Source organism: Ptychodera flava (assembly GCF_041260155.1).
Source record: "Ptychodera flava strain L36383 chromosome 3 unlocalized genomic scaffold, AS_Pfla_20210202 Scaffold_27__1_contigs__length_13241970_pilon, whole genome shotgun sequence".
Lineage (NCBI taxonomy): Eukaryota > Metazoa > Hemichordata > Enteropneusta > Ptychoderidae > Ptychodera > Ptychodera flava.
Genome location: NW_027248281.1, coordinates 1873942 through 1890701, shown reverse-complemented (window position 1 = coordinate 1890701; position 16760 = coordinate 1873942). Strand labels below are relative to the sequence as shown.

Sequence of the window (16760 nt, the reverse complement as noted above, 5' to 3'; positions counted from 1 at the left end):
CCATAAAATCCAAGCACTGCTAGCTAAAAATAACCATCCAATCCAAACACTGCTTGCTAAAAACCACTATCCAATCCAAACACTGCTTGCTGAAAATCGCTATCCAATTCAAACACTGCATGCTAAAAACAAAACACTCGACACCAGAGGGAAAAGGCATACTGACTAATAATGGTCCTAACCCTCACATCACAATGGTTTGACACAAACCCACTGTCATCCACTGTGAGTTTGGACCTGTTTACAGGGAACGTGGGTGAACAGTTTTAGGCATGGATTTCTTACACTGCCAATCTGAACTCTTTAATTATACAACCAAACTCACAATTTTGACGCACAAACATCTTTAAGAATATTGTAAAATCAAGCTGGGCAGTATCTTAAACTGTTTTCATAGAGTTTATCAGTATATGCAAAGTATCATAAAATCATGTAATTGTACGTACTTTCAATAGAGCAATCAATATGCAAATATCCTTCAGGACAATCACATCCTTCCATTCGACAGGTTCCTCCATTTTGACATGGTGGATCACATTCTGAAGGTAAAATCACATGAAATGTTTAAAAACCAAATATAAATGATATCAGTAACCAATCATTCAATGCAATGGCCATTCGTTTACAGAAACTCATTACAGCCACATTCACAATCAGAATTTCAAAGGTTGCACTTGCACACTGTGAAGTAATAATCAACATAAAAGATCCAATGGCACCTTTTAATAATGCATGTTTTATATAAAGATCTCATTCTAAATGCTATCTTGACTGGACATTATTTTGAGTTGACTGTCAACTTCTGAGACATGGCCCAGGTCAACTTCTAAGACATGGCCCAGGTCAACTTCTAAGACATGGCCCAGTTCACAGCATTCACTTTTGAGACTTGACTGTCGTGAATGCAAAAGTTTGGAAACAAAAATTTGTTCAGAGCAATAAAATCAATTATACATGACAGCACATGAAAGATCATGATTGTTGCCTGCTGAAAGGATAGCATTCAAGATGGTAATATTGATGATATCCTTGTTGTAGACTCAATCATCAACAATAGCATCATCCCTTGGTAGGCAATAAATTATGATCTGGCCTTTTTTTTCATTATATACAGGGGTTTCATTAAGTTTTGAAGTACGGGGCCAGAATGGAAAAGTGGGCGGCTTGCAGATGCCATGAGCACAAATCGGTCGTCGTCGGGGAGGGTCCGGGAGGTGGTGTTCCCCCTCCGGCCGTAGGCCGGAAACCCTGAAAAATGAGCTAAAATTCACTTGAATTTCTAGTATGTTCAGGAGAATTGTCAGCAGTGTTCCAGGGCAATAAGTGTTCATATCATAAAAGCCATTTTCCTGGGAGATTAGGCCTAAATATGATAATTCATAATATAAAATGATAAAATGTGGTAATGTTGACGATATTTTGAACAAAGTCTGAAGTCTTTAGAGCCTCTATGCTTTTAGGAGGTCAACTATAATAATTCACTATTATTAAAGCCCCAGTGCTGCTAACTTTTGATGATAATTTCACCATTTTTATTTTGAATGTGAATCATAATTCCTTGTTCTTCTCCCCAAAGAATGTTGATATACACAGTATCCAGCTTGTCAACTCAGCCCCTATGGTTGTAAAGTGCATTGTTATTGTTGAAAACTGACTTCTGGTCCGGACTAGAATTCAAATGTAAACAATATTCATGCATTTTACACATATAGACGCTAAGTTGACAAGCTAAATAGTGGGTGTTTCAACATTCTTTGGGGAGTAGAATAAGAAGTTGAAATTGATTTATAAAATAAAAATAATGAAAAAATCATTGAAAGTTAGCAGTACTGGAGCTTTAATGATATAAATTTGATATGTAGATGATATAATACAGTGTTACATCTAGACAGGGGGATAGGGGATTTCCCCTCTGTTGAAATGTTGGCACCCCCAATTAATTTGTCAAGGGGGACCACTCCCCCTCCGTCAATGAAATGGTGCCAGTCACACCTTAGAGATACAAGTAGAATAGATGAACTGGTGAAATGTCCCCGAAATGTTCTGGTAAAGGGGGAAAACCCCCCTTGTTGATGCCATCCTGGATGAAACAGTCATATTTTAAGCACAGTAAAAGAGAAACTTTTCATTAATGTATAATGTTATGCTTAAAATTAAGAACCCTGGTGTTTGGTATGGAAATCTGCAGAAGAAGAAGAAATCTGATGAAGAACTTTTATACCACTGGGGAGGTAAAATGGATAATTTATATAACAATAATGATACAAACTGACAACCATTACCATATTTCGCAAATAGAATCAAAGACCCTCAAGGTTATTTGACTAAGACCCTCAAGGTTATTTGACTATATGGGTATGCAAAGTAAGAACCTTGATATAGGATATGAAAATTTGTACGTTCAGAAGCTCATATTTGGATTCAACCTGACGATCGCTTTTGAAGTGAATTTAGAGGTCTGATCGTATTTTCAACCACTCTGGGCGAATTCTTATTGGCGTGGGTAGACCGAAAAGCAGTACATATCATACCTCCGGCTGGTTATATACCTTAACATTTACGCCTACCGCAGTGCAACGCACGTCGGCTTACTAAAACTCGAACTGTAATCGGGAAGTTTTTTTCGTGAGAATAAAATCAGGTCATTGCCTTAGAAAACAGTTTAAAGCTACGTAATTGTCCTTCTCTTGTTTCTTGGTCCATTTCAAAACCGAAGATCGTACAGCGAAGCTTAACCTTGCGATCGCTTCCGTCTTCATTTGTTCATCGACCATTTGAGTTGAGCTAACGACGGCCGACAGGTGTAGTATGCACAGTTTCATTGGCGTATATGAAGGTCACCACATAGGAATCAGCAAGTCAGTTAGCAAATAGAATCGTCCGTTGCAATTCCGATTTTTATTGAGGCAGTATACGCAAGACCGTGTTGCATCGTAGTGCAAGGCGATCGTAGTAGTCGCTCGTCTTCTGAACTTTATTTCAAATAAAAGCCGTTGAAAAGTTTGATTACACAGCTTGTGAAACTTGTCCGTATCATTTCAGAAAGTAAAAAATATTTTAGCTATGAAAGAGTTCAAAGTTTCCGAAAAAGTAGCCGGCGAAATCGTCAGAGTAACCGGTCAATTTCGCCGGCTGCCGGCTCTTAATGAAACCCCTGATATATAACTATGATGGTAGACCTATCTCAGCATATTGTAACCTGTCGGGAATAGAATAATTGCTCCAAATAAAGATAAATTGATTTCAAAAACACAGAAACCACAAAAAAATGAATCACTTACTTAGCTCACTGCAGTCACTTCCAGTAAAGCCATCTTGACACAAACAGTTACCATCAACACACAATCCTTCATTTTGACACTCTGGTATGCATGGTTCTATAACTAGTAAAAAGAAACATTCATACAAGTTACAGATTTAGTATGCACTGAACATCCTACACTTTATTTTTTTCTATGGAAGTTTGTTTATGATGTTGATAGTCACCAAGTAATCATTTCAATAAAGCTTGACATTGCACCCTGGCTTAACCAAACACATGATTAGTAAGGTCACATCTGTGTGAACAGAACCATCTACGGTAAATCTGTCTGCAGATTGTGATTTTCCAGGAATAGAATGATTGCTGTGAGTAGATATAAAGCCATTTCCAAAACAGTGAAACCAAGAACAGTCAACCACTTACTGAACTGACTGCAGTCACTTCCAGTAAAGCCATCTTGACACAAACAGTTACCATCAACACACAATCCTCCATTTTGACATTCTGGTATGCATGGTTCTTCAACTAATAAAAGGGTATATTGGTTAAAGTCAAAGATTTTCTCCCATACTATTACATTAAATATGTCCTGCTTTGTTAGTTTCTATGGAAGTTTGTTTATGATATTGATTGTCACCAAGCCATCTCAATAAAACTTGACATTGGGCCCAGCTACTAACTAACATAGAATTGGTTCGCTAATGTCTGTGTGGAAAGTACCATATAATCATGTTAGATCTGTCTATATATTGTAACTTGCAGAATGATTGCTCCAAATAAATATAAAATCATTTTCAAAAACAGAGAAATCATGAATAAACAAATCACTTACTGGACTCACTGCAGTCACTTCCAGTAAAGCCATCTTGACACAAACAGTTACCATCAACACACAATCCTCCATTTTGACATTCTGGTATGCACGGTTCTTCAACTGCGAAAAGGAAATATTCATACAAGTTACAGTCCCCTATGTGCTGAAATTTGATTGAATGTATTATGCATGTCATTTTCAATGAAAGCTTGTTGATGACCTTTGCAAGTTGCTAAGCCATCATTTGAATGAGACGTGACATAAAACTATGAAACTTATTTATGTGTTAATAATTCCTTGCACAATTGCATTTATGTCATGAATAAAATGCTGATCGTATGTAACCCATGATTGACAAGTCATCGTTGATGACACAGTCCCCACTTGTTAATAATGGGTACTTTGATTACATGTCCTCAGAGAGGATAGAGTCCTCTTCATTAATTAGGTCTGTGATAAAAATACTTTGATACAGATGGCGCTCAATGGCCAAGAATGAGTTCCATGGTGATGAAAACATAAAACCAATGTAGGCCACCATCCTAAAGTTCATAAAATGAGTCAACTAGGAATTAATCAACAGGATGTTGCAAAACATTTTTGCATACAATTCTAACACTTAACAGATTATCACTGGTACCATATTTCATAAAGTTTGATGCAGTATTTACAACACTATGAGATCAACATCTGTATCAAGTTTCATCACATTTGACGTTGTATTAATTTGTGGCTATATCACCCTAATTAGGAAAGTTCATTACTTATGCAATTACAAATTAATTAAAATGACACTGATAAATGTCTTTTTCAATGTTAAAGCAATGTGAGCTTAACATCGGTTAACATCTGTATAAAGTTTCATGAATTTGATGCAGTACATATTCTTGACATATCAGCCTACTTACGAAACTTCAATAATTGACATGTTACTGCTACATGACGTGAAACAAATTGACGAGCATATGTATGAAATAGGTCAATGTCAACTTTGAATGATACTGGTGGAAATATGTCTGAGTTATGGCTCTGTACATGAAAACATCGTAATAAAATGGCTGCCTAGCAACCATATTGGATCGTATCACATAAAAAATTGACGTACATATGTATGACATAGGTCAATGTCCTTGTACCAACTTTGAATAAAATCAGTTGAGATATGCCTGAGTTATGCCTCTGTATATGAAAAAATCGTAACAAAATGACCACACAGCAGCCATATTGGATCGTATCACAAAACAAATTGACGTGCATATCTATGACATTGGTCAATGTCCTTGTACCAACTTTGAATAAAATCGGTTGAGATATGCCTGAGTTATGCCTCTGTATATGAAAAAATTGTAATAAAATGGCCGCCTAGCGGCCATATTGGATTGTATCACAAAACAAATCGACGTGCATATCTATGAAATTGGTCAATGTCCTTGTAGCAATGTTGAATAAAATCAGTTGAAACATGTCTGAGTTGTGGCTCTGTACATGAAAAAATCATAATAAAATGGCCGCCTGGCGGCCATATTGGATCGTATCACAAAAAAATTGACGTGCATATCTATGACATTGGTCAATGTCTTTGTACCAACTTTGAATAAAATCACTTGAAACATGTCTGAGTTATGGCTCTGTACATGAAAAAATCGTAATAAAATGGCCGCCTGGCGGCCATATTGGATCGTATCACAAAGAAAATTGACGTGCATATCTATGACATTGGTCAATATCCTTGTACCAACTTTGAATAAAATTGGTTGAAACATGTCTGAGTTATGGCTCTGTACATGAAAAAATCGTAATAAAATGGCCGCCTGGCGGCCATATTGGATCGTATCCCAAAACAAATCGACGTGCATCTGTATGACATATGAAGTAATCCTTGTACTAAGTTTGAATGAAATCGCTTCTTGCATCTCTGAGATATCTGTGTGAACGGACGGACGGACGCACGCACGCACGCACGCACGGACATGACCAAACCTATAAGTCCCCCCGGACGGTGTCCGTGGGGATTGAAAACTGTACTTCCTAAAAACAGCAGAAACAATCCATCAAAATGTGGATGAAAAATTGGTCATTTCATCGAACCAACATGCTAGTGGCTGATGTAGTCTCATTATTAATTTTTGCTAAAAACAAAGTTTCATAGAACAGCAGCATTGCTATAAAACATTAAATTCAAAGACAACAGAAATTGCTGTGAAAATGTTACCGTCCTTCCTTGACATAGGGATGTCTAATAGGGTAGAGTTACTTTATGTGAAGATTGAAATATCTTCAGGTTTGTACTGCATTATGTGATGTGATGGTATGCATCTAGGGTTTGAACTTGATCTGTGACTGCTCTCATATAGGGTAGTGAACTTTGCGATGAGAAAATATTGAATTTTTTTATTTATAATTCAAAATTAGAAGGTACCGTAAAATTCCCAATTGAAGCCGCGGCTTGTATTAGAAACATTTTTGAGGGACCCCTGGGATAACGCACTGAAGTCCCGGTGCGGCTTCAATTACGTACATTTCCTGTGTTTCGATATTTTTCTCAATGCTCACCAAGCACTGCAGGGGCAATCGCTATTGTTATGCAAATTAGTACCAATGAATTCTGCGTGAATAAATTACCTGCATAAAAAGCACCTACCCCAGTGTAACTCCAATATAGAAACGTTAGGAGAGTGTATTTGGTCGTTAAACTTGGTAAAATTCCTTTTAGATAATAAGGAAACTATTAAAAGATGTCAAAACAATGGGAAACTGGAGTTCCCTTGACAGCATCGTAAGGAAAATGAAACGTTTTTCAAGTACTTTCTTGATTCTCTGACCCTGCTGACCCCCGTCCCCTAAATAGAATAGTCTCACTAAGGTCGGCCATGTTGACCAGCTAGCAGCATGCATGATGTCTTTGTTTCAAGTTTGGGGTTTTTGGACGCTGAAATTTCACAAAAATGTCACTTCTGTATTCAGAGATTGTACAATCAATTTCTTTGGACGTGTAAGTCGATTTTGAAAGCGATAGAAGATCAAATGATGTTGAAAAAAATCGTGCATAAAATTAGCATAAATTAAGCGTCCATGGCAAATGGGTCCCCTGATTTTAAGCTGTCTTGTGTTGCCGAACCGGTGGCTCATACTCGGATAGTGCAATAAAGGCAAGTGAATGACCTTTGGTAACTTTACTGGCATGTTTTTGTGAACTGTTTTGTGGTCAAATTTTATTTTCTCATGATCAAAAACGGAACGTGTACAAGCTTATATGCACCCATCATAGTCATTCAGCAGCCACAGTACAGTATAGGCAGTTCATTGTGTCAATATGATGCAGGTGGTGTTGTTGTACGTCAGGCATCGGTAAGGGTACGTGGGTATTGAATGAAAACTACGTATTTGAAACATGGTATCTCAATCTCTCCACTATTTTAACTTGTACACAAACACCGTTGCTTCAAAATTGTTGCATCAGGTAATTGACTATGGCGGTGTTTACCACACTGACAAACACTGCCGTGTTCAAACATTCACACAAACGTGCCGATACATGGGGCATTGTTTGTACTTTTGTTACTATCAATGACAAAATGCACAATGGTAGAAGTGTTAAAAAGGAACTTTTTATTGGGTATTTTTTCTGTAAGAAAGACACCTGTCAATCATTAGCACAAGTCAATGACGCAACGCAAGCCAGCAGGTGTGAATTTCAGCATGCACAATTGTTTCATGATGGGCTCAGAGAAGGGGTGCGGCTTCTATAATGGTACAATTCAAAAACCCAAATGGGCAAACAATGTTTCAAAGTCAGGGTGCGGCTTCAATTAGAGGTGCGGCCTCAATTGGGAATTTTACGGTAGTGATTATATTCCAAATTAGAAGGTTGGGATTATGAAAGTAACATTAAAGTGTGTAAGATCATTAAGGTGAAAAACCCAACATTTTGACTAAAATAGAACAATTAGCCTCAAAAACATGTGCATTTGCATTTCTTCACAATTTGAACAAAGCTGAATATGGTGATACCTTTGACCAGCTTACTGACCAAATTTGATTGCTCTTGGACAAATAGTTTTAGAGAAAAAGATTTTTAAAAGGAATTGAGCAGAAGCCAGAAAATATTCTCAAAAACTTGATTATACAACTGTTATGCTAATGTTAGTAACACTTCATAAGGGCATACCAAGGAAGTTGTATAATTTAAATGCTGTATGACCAGCGGTATCAGAAGAAATGGGATTTGGACAAAAATTGACAAAATTCAGATACAATGGTCAATCAACTTATTTCTACAGCTCCACATCTCAGTCTGCAAAGCAGGAAGAAAATAAACAGACAACCACTTACTTGACTGACTGCAGTCACTTCCAGTAAAGCCATCTTGACACAAACAGTTACCATCAACACACAATCCTCCATTTTGACACTCTGGTATGCATGGTTCTATAGCTAGAAAAAAGAAACATTCATACAAGTTACAGATTTAGTATGCACTGAACATCTTACACTTTGTTATTTTCTATGGAAGTTTGTTTATGATGTTGATAGTCACCAAGTAATCATTTCAATAAAGCTTGACATTGCACCCTGGCTTAACCAAACACATGATTAGTAAGGTCATGTCTGTGTGAACAGAACCATCTACGGTAAATCTGTCTACATATTGTGATTTGCCAGGAATAGAATGATTGCTCCAAATAAATATAAAGTCATTTTGAAAACAAGCGAACAAGTGGCCGATATGGCCCCTCTGTGATATCTAAGACAATTCAGATAACAGGTGTAGGGTGATTTGTCAGTAACAGAATCCTATGAACATAAGAAATATTTGAATATCAGCGGCATTCTTTAATATGTTGTAGATTAATGTTTTAGATAGGAAGACATCTAGCTGGAGATCATTTCCATGTATCATTGGTGGCTGCAACTGCTGGCTGCGTACAGTTTTGGTGGCAGACTTTGCCTGAGTTCTGACATTTGACTGAAGCTCAACTGTCCAGAGAAATGTTTTCTACACATTGTCAAGCTTTATCATAGTTTCAACAAATCTGAATCAGGTCACTCCTGCATTGAAAAACAATTGGACTTGGAAGATCTACAGTGATTTTTGGAGAAAATACAGCAAAAATTTTCCCCAAATACAATATTGCTGATTTCATCACAATTTGAATATAACTAATGAGGATCATCCCTAGCATCAAATTTCAAAGCTATCGGACAAGCAGGAAATATGTCCCAAAATTAACACATGCAAATTTCACCACAATTTGAACAATTCTGACTAAAGTCACCCCAAGGAACCTCTCATCAAATGTCAAAGCAAAGACTGTTTCAGAGAGGAAGATTTTTAAATGAAAAGCGGGAAAATTTCCCCTCAAAAAACAAATATGCAAACTTTACCACAATTTGAACAAACCTATAACTAAGGTCACCTCAAGGAACTAATGCCAAATTTCAAAGCATTCAGAAAAGTAGTTTCTGCGAAGAAGTCGACAGAGAAAGACGATGACAGACGATGACAGACTATTAGCCTATCTGATAAGCTTTGCATTGCTGACAGCATAGCTAAACAGAGAAAACTATAAATGGACAAATCACTTACTTAGCTCACTGCAGTCACTTCCAGTAAAGCCATCTTGACACAAACAGTTACCATCAACACACAATCCTCCATTTTGACACTCTGGTATGCACGGTTCTTCAACTGTGAAAATGAAATATTAAGTTAGTGCACAACCAGTACATATGCAATATCAACTCATTCACACAAGTTACTGTCTTGTTTTATGTCGCATTAATTAAACATCTTGTGCTTTGTTAATTTTCTATGGAAATTTGTCGATTATTCAGAGTGTTGTAATGTGTCATATGAATGAAATTTGAAAATAAAGCTTGTACTTTCTGACTTTGGTCCCACATAGACCCTAAAAAAGAGAGACTGGCAACTGTGATAAACATTAAAGAAATATACCGCTTGCTGCATATGCTGTGAGTTATAATCCCACGGCTAGTTATGGTCTAGAAATAATGTCACATGATAGTGTGTTGACACTGGTTATGAGAATGCATAGGGGCAGTGGAGACAGCCATCCTTAAATGACCTGTTACAGCACATTTTAATGAATGACAATCTCACCAGTTCAGGAATATCATCATCAACTTCATCAAATATAATCTATTCAAACTTGACTTTTTTGTAAATTCCTGCATTTGATTTGAGCATCTTAAACTTTATCAGCTCTTGTTTATATGTTCAATGTTGGTAGTGGCGCTACAGTCTGTCTGTGTTTTCTGTGTAAATTTCCTAGCCGTCTTATGTTTTTCAGCTTTACTTTTAGTTTTTTCATCATGAAATTCTTGTACTGTACTGTATGTTTTCTCGGTGAGTCAAACCTGACCTCTTTATGGAAACAATATTGCCATTATCAACTGTACCACTTTCTAAGAGTCATACCTGTTGCCTCTTTAATTTTTTCTTGTTCTTTACACCACATGAAATTTTCCATTTTACCTTCTACATGATATGTCCTTTGAACAGGACTGGTATGTTTCTTGAATAAATCAAACTTTACTGTTATACCAGAACAAATATACGCATCGTAGAGTTGATCAGCCATTGTTAACATTTGTGTTGATGAAGCTATCCTAGCTGGGTTTCTTTCTTTGGTTTAAAGATGAGCCTCCCTTTAAAAGGTCGCCAAGCTATGGCGGCACTCATTGTGTAAGTGGACACCAAACATGCAACACGAGGGCACACACTCCAGAAAATGCCACTTTTTAGTGTTTTGCAGCCGTAAAAATGCAGACAGACTGCCAAGAGGTCAGCGCAAAGCTGCTGCCGATCAAACTCTGTGATTATATTCAAATCTTAAGACGACTGGAAGACAATTTTTTATGAAATTCGAGCATTGGTGGTGGGGAATCAATGACCGTTGGCGATTTGAACCGACCGTCAATCAAACACTTGTATAAACTCTGTTTGCAGGATTAGCAAAATGTGACAAAAGGTTGACATCAGTTTGATGTGTAATTAATGTTATCGAAAGCAAACATTGTACTGGCCAAGTGTTTGACTAGGAGGAGAACTCCACTAATGTGAGAACCTGGAATTGAAAATTGCAGCTTTAATTTGTAAACAACGTGTAGCAGTTTAAGGAATCTGTGTTTTTTTGTCATACATTGCTTGCTGGTGTAGGAAAATTTTAGGTAGGTCCAGTCACAATCAGAGTCATCTTCAAAATTGAAGAAAACTTCATGTAGTTAGAGTGTCCATGTTAAGGATGCCACCATGTCAGCGTAATGATTCATCAGGCTTGGTTCTAGCTGACACAGGAATGAGCAGAAAGCAAGATGATTGTCCTTGTCCAAGCCGGAAAAGGTGATAATGATAATTCCATTTTCAAATTAACATAATTCAAGTGACATATAAGGAAAGACCACAGTTGCCAGTCCTTTTTTTAAAGAATATGGATGCAGGCACCATCAAATACACAATTGGTTAGCTAACATTTGTTTGAAAAGTACCATCTATGATGGTAGATCTCTACAATCTACACATTGTAACCTGCCAGCCATAGAATGATTATCTATATACAAGAAGTCATTTCAAAAACAGTGAAAACCACGAACAGAAAAATCACTTACTGGGCTCACTGCAGTCACTTCCAGTAAAGCCATCTTGACACAAACAGTTACCATCAACACACAATCCTCCATTTTGACACTCTGGTATGCATGGTTCTTCAACTAGTAAAAGTGAAATATTAAAGAATTGTGCACAAATTAAAGTTTTCATTGTGTTTACCATTTGTCATGTTGTTAAATGATGATAGGCCACAAAAGCAACATTTGAAGAAATCTTGATGTAACATGACCTCTTTATAATGGTACAGTCGATCACTTGGTAGAGTGTCGGTGCCAGCAACGCTGGTATACAGATTTTGAAGGATGTATGGAAGAATGGAAGCAGGGAGTACTGTAAATCTATTATGTTACTTTATTCCACTAGATACTACACTACAGTATAGAGGCTGACAACATAAAAAATAAAACTTTGATTTCTGTTTCCTAGCGCAATTGTATTTATCCTTAGAGAAGATCATACTGAATGCACAGTGAACGAACTCAAGATTGAAACATTTTTACTTTCTAACATTAATTTAGTAGATACAACAAGCTATAAGTTTTACAAAATACTTGCAAAGTTGCTGATGAGTCTGACTACAAACATCCCTGAAGCTAAGTTAAAGGACGTACCAATTGCCTAGATTAAGTTTGCATGCAAAGTATGATAGTGAGGTACATGTATGTAGTGTGTGCTTCATGAACTCTACAGTGTATGGAAGGGTCGCTGTCAAAAGAATTGTAACAATTTAGCTCTGTTGTTGTTGACTAGGTGCAGTACATTGTGAGTTTGAATGCCGTTCAGAATTTACTGAATTGATCACATCACTTTGAGTATATCTGCAGAGAATGATTATACTTTGACTGTAGCAGTGTCTTATGGAGAAATGATACTGAAGCTGCTATTCTGTAGCAATACAAAATGTGGCTAAACATACACACCAGAAAACCCATAATTCTATCTACATTTGTGCACATAGTTTTGATTGTATTGTGGTCCATTCCAATGCCAGGTTCAACCCATTAGCAATACATTTATATATCTATGATCCCCTTAATACAAATCTGACCTACATTGCCTCTAAGTTTTGATGTCAACAGACCAAAAGATAACTTTTGCCATATCAAGCAGCAACAAAATTGAAAACACTTCACATGTTGGAGCAATTTAAAGGGAAGTGGTCGTCGTAACTGCGCATATGCAACTTTCTTGTTTACAAACAATGTATTTCATGCACTATATAAAGATGCATCATGTCAAAATAGCTGTAACATTTAAATTTTACGATGTACATTAAGACCAACATGTTTTAACTTTCATCAATTGCCAACGTAGCTTGGATACAGTGTTTATATTGGTCGTAGGGGTCCCTAGCGACCTTTGAGCACTGTTCCGATGACCACCGCCCTTTAAAGGATGTAGCAACACTTTTTATATTTGTCATATTGATTGAGATACACTGAAGGCAGGAATGAAAAAAAAACTGAGAATGAGACATTATTTTATAAACCTAAAACTAACTCTTGCTTCATGTTATTTTGTCATACATATTGATGTGTAAAACAGAATTATTTTCAGTATTAGTCAATGATGCAAAAAAACTTCCAACAACTTTGGGTTAGTGATTTTTTATTAAAATTTCAAACTTAAAACTATTAAAAACTGCCTTGCTAGCCTTTGTATTCCTTGGTCATTTTTGCTCACAAACCCTCCAAAAGCTCTGCAGTCCTGTCAGTTGTATGACAACAAAAGATATATCTTAGTATAGAGATTATGATTATCAGAAATAATGTAATTGCTACTATTGTTTAATTTTTCAAAAACAGACTGATTAATGTCTGTGTCAATCCATGATCACTTACCAGGAATGCTGCAATCCTCTCCAGTAAATGCATCATTGCACATACATGTCCCATCCAGACACACTCCATTTACACATTCTGGTACACATGGGGCTTCAACTGTCAACATAGTGGTAACATAGTTTGATAAAATCCTTTACAGATTACACAAGTCAACTTGGTTTGCAAAAACATTACTAATCAAGAAATCTTGCCTAATATGATTTGGTCTACCCATATTTACAACTTCAAAAATTGCTTCTGTTTGAATTGAAAGAAGATTTGATTTCTGGATGAAGATTTGCAGAAATGTTACTTTTGTATTTACAGCTTTTTGAATAAACGTGGCATTGCTCTCAAAATTGAACAAACGGACAGTGTCAACTGTGCACAAATATTATCAGACCCAAAGTTTAACCAACAAGATTTACAAGCAATGTCTGTTTTCAAGCGAAACAATCCTCAGAAATTGCCTTGAAAATGGACACTGTTACCATAATATGAAGTAATTATACATACTATAATCATACATTATACATACTATAATGACGGCAATCGATACCAAAATATCCTTCTAGACATTCACATCCATCAAGTTGACAAGTTCCTCCATTTTGACATGGTGGGTCACATTCTGATGCAAGTTAACATTCCAAAGGAAATCATAAGTTAAAAAAGTATAACAAAACTATCACATAAGATATCGCATAGTCATTCTATGATATGTTCTGTGTCTATACATTAAACTAAATACCTTTCTAACAACACTGTTGACTAATATCTTGCTAGGTCAGAGAATATTTGCATATTATCAATAGATAATATAGCATGGCAAAACTATTTCTAAATTATCATGTGTTGTCTTGATCATTACGCCATCACTGAAACAAATTGTATCCTGTGCAAGGACAAAGAAAATCCGGTTCAATTTTACCTTGATCCAGTGTATCTAAAATTCTACTGATCAGACAGAATTGAGAATACTAATGGACTTGAATGACAAAGAGAATACAGGATTAGAAAATTAGACAGATTTGGTCTATTTGGAAAGAGTATGCTGACCAAATAACTTTAAGAGTGTTGTCTGCATGCACTATGCTCTGGTTTTACAATATGCAGCCTTCCATTTATCAAACAATGAACAGTCAACCACTTACTGGGCTCACTGCAGTCACTTCCAGTAAAGCCATCTTGACACAAACAATTACCATCAACACACAATCCTCCATTTTGACACTCTGGTATGCATGGTTCTATAACTAGTAAAAAGAAACATTCATACAAGTTACAGATTTAGTATGCACTGAACATCTTACACTTTGTTATTTTCTATAAATGTTTGTTTATGATGTTGATAGTCACCAAGTAATCATTTCAATAAAGCTTGACATTGCACCCTGGCTTAACCAAACACATGATTAGTAAGGTCACGTCTGTGTGAACAGAACCATCTACGGTAAATCTGTCTACATATTGTGATTTTCCAGGAATAGAATGATTGCTGTGAGTAAATATAAAGTCATTTCAAAAACACTTCATAAGGGCATACCAAGAGAGTTGTATAATTTAAATGCTGTATGACCAGCGGTATCAGAAGAAATGGGATTTGGACAAAAATGACAAAATACAGATACAATGGTCAATCAACTTATTTCTACAGCTCCACATCTCAGTCTGCAAAGCAGGAAGAAAATAAACAGACAACCACTTACTGAACTCACTGCAGTCACTTCCAGTAAAGCCATCTTGACACAAACAGTTACCATCAACACACAATCCTCCATTTTGACATTCTGGTATGCATGGTTCTTCAACTAATAAAAGGGTATATTGGTTAAAGTCAAAGATTTTCTCCCATACTATTACATTAAATATGTCCTGCTTTGTTAGTTTCTATGGAAGTTTGTTTATGATATTGATTGTCACCAAGCCATCTCAATAAAACTTGACATTGGGCCCAGCTACTAACTAACATAGAATTGGTTGGCTAATGTCTGTGTGGAAAGTACCATCTAATCATGTTAGATCTGTCTACATATTGTAACTTGCAGAATGATTGCTCCATATAAATATAAAATCATTTTCAAAAACAGAGAAATCATGAATAAACAAATCACTTACTAAACTGACTGCAGTCACTTCCAGTAAAGCCATCTTGACACAAACAGTTACCATCAACACACAATCCTCCATTTTGACACTCTGGTATGCATGGTTCTTCAACTGTGAAAATGAATTATTCATGCAAGTTACAGTCCCTTATGTGCTGAAATTTGATTGAACAATTGACACTTCTGTATTCTCAGCACAACTGAATTAGTTTGAATGAAAAATTGTTACATTCAGGAGAAACAATGAATTAAATCGTGAATGCAAAATCAATCACTTCAAAAACAGAGAAACCATGAACAGACAAATCACTTACTGAACTCACTGCAGTCACTTCCAGTAAAGCCATCTTGACACAAACAGTTACCATCAACACACAATCCTCCATTTTGACACTCTGGTATGCATGGTTCTTCAACTAGTAAAAGGGTATATTGGTTAAAGTCAAAGATTTTCTCCCATACTATTACATTAAATATGTCCTGCTTTGTTAGTTTCTATGGAAGTTTGTTTATGATATTGATTGTTACCAAGCCATCTCAATAAAACTTGACATTGGGCCCAGCTACTAACTAACATAGAATTGGTTCGCTAATGTCTGTGTGGAAAGTACCATCTAATCATGTTACAGTGTTTTTGTTAAGGCCGGTACCCCGGTAAATGTTACCGGGGTTCCCCAGTCATATTACCGGGGTTCCCTAGTGAACACGCGAAGCGAAATCATGTTTCTGATGTTGATACTTTCATTCATATTCACGCATCGTAATAAAGTATGAATCTCAACGTGGTTTCCTTATCGCAACACTGTCCCTCGCGTCCTCCACTTTACATACAACATTGTTGCACGCGAATGTTGCAATTTCGTTGCCACGGTTTCAGGCTTTCATATCTTGCTGATGTGGCTGAGCTCTAGAAAACAGCGGGAAAATATTGAGTACAGAGATAGAGAACAGCCGAACCGAATCAGCATACATCGTCATGCCGCGCAACTATTTGAAAACACTACAACCGAAAGACGGATTAGGACAAAATTCAATTCAGCATTTCTTCAGAAAAGTTCAAAATGCCGCCGATTGTACACGGCCAAAACCGATATCAACGCAGCAACCTGAGCACAACAGCGAG

General features: G+C 36.6%; 1 protein-coding gene across 26 annotated transcripts in view; it reads right to left on the bottom strand.

Moving 5' to 3' along the window:
• Positions 1-16760, bottom strand: part of LOC139126300 (kielin/chordin-like protein) — a 141197-nt gene that overhangs the window by 72287 nt on the left and 52150 nt on the right. For 5 of the 26 annotated variants that reach the window (XM_070692345.1, XM_070692348.1, XM_070692347.1 and 2 more), the window contains 13 exons: positions 15952-16053; positions 15648-15749; positions 15239-15340; positions 14684-14785; positions 14068-14160; positions 13548-13646; positions 11706-11807; positions 9664-9765; positions 8409-8510; positions 4095-4196; positions 3686-3787; positions 3282-3383; positions 447-539 (listed from right to left, as the gene is read on the bottom strand). In XM_070692345.1, coding sequence (XP_070548446.1) covers positions 447-539; positions 3282-3383; positions 3686-3787; positions 4095-4196; positions 8409-8510; positions 9664-9765; positions 11706-11807; positions 13548-13646; positions 14068-14160; positions 14684-14785; positions 15239-15340; positions 15648-15749; positions 15952-16053 — 1305 coding nt within the window. The remainder of the gene's footprint in view (positions 1-446; positions 540-3281; positions 3384-3685; positions 3788-4094; positions 4197-8408; positions 8511-9663; positions 9766-11705; positions 11808-13547; positions 13647-14067; positions 14161-14683; positions 14786-15238; positions 15341-15647; positions 15750-15951; positions 16054-16760) is intronic. The other 21 variants (XM_070692354.1, XM_070692359.1, XM_070692352.1 and 18 more) reach the window with 20 other exon arrangements.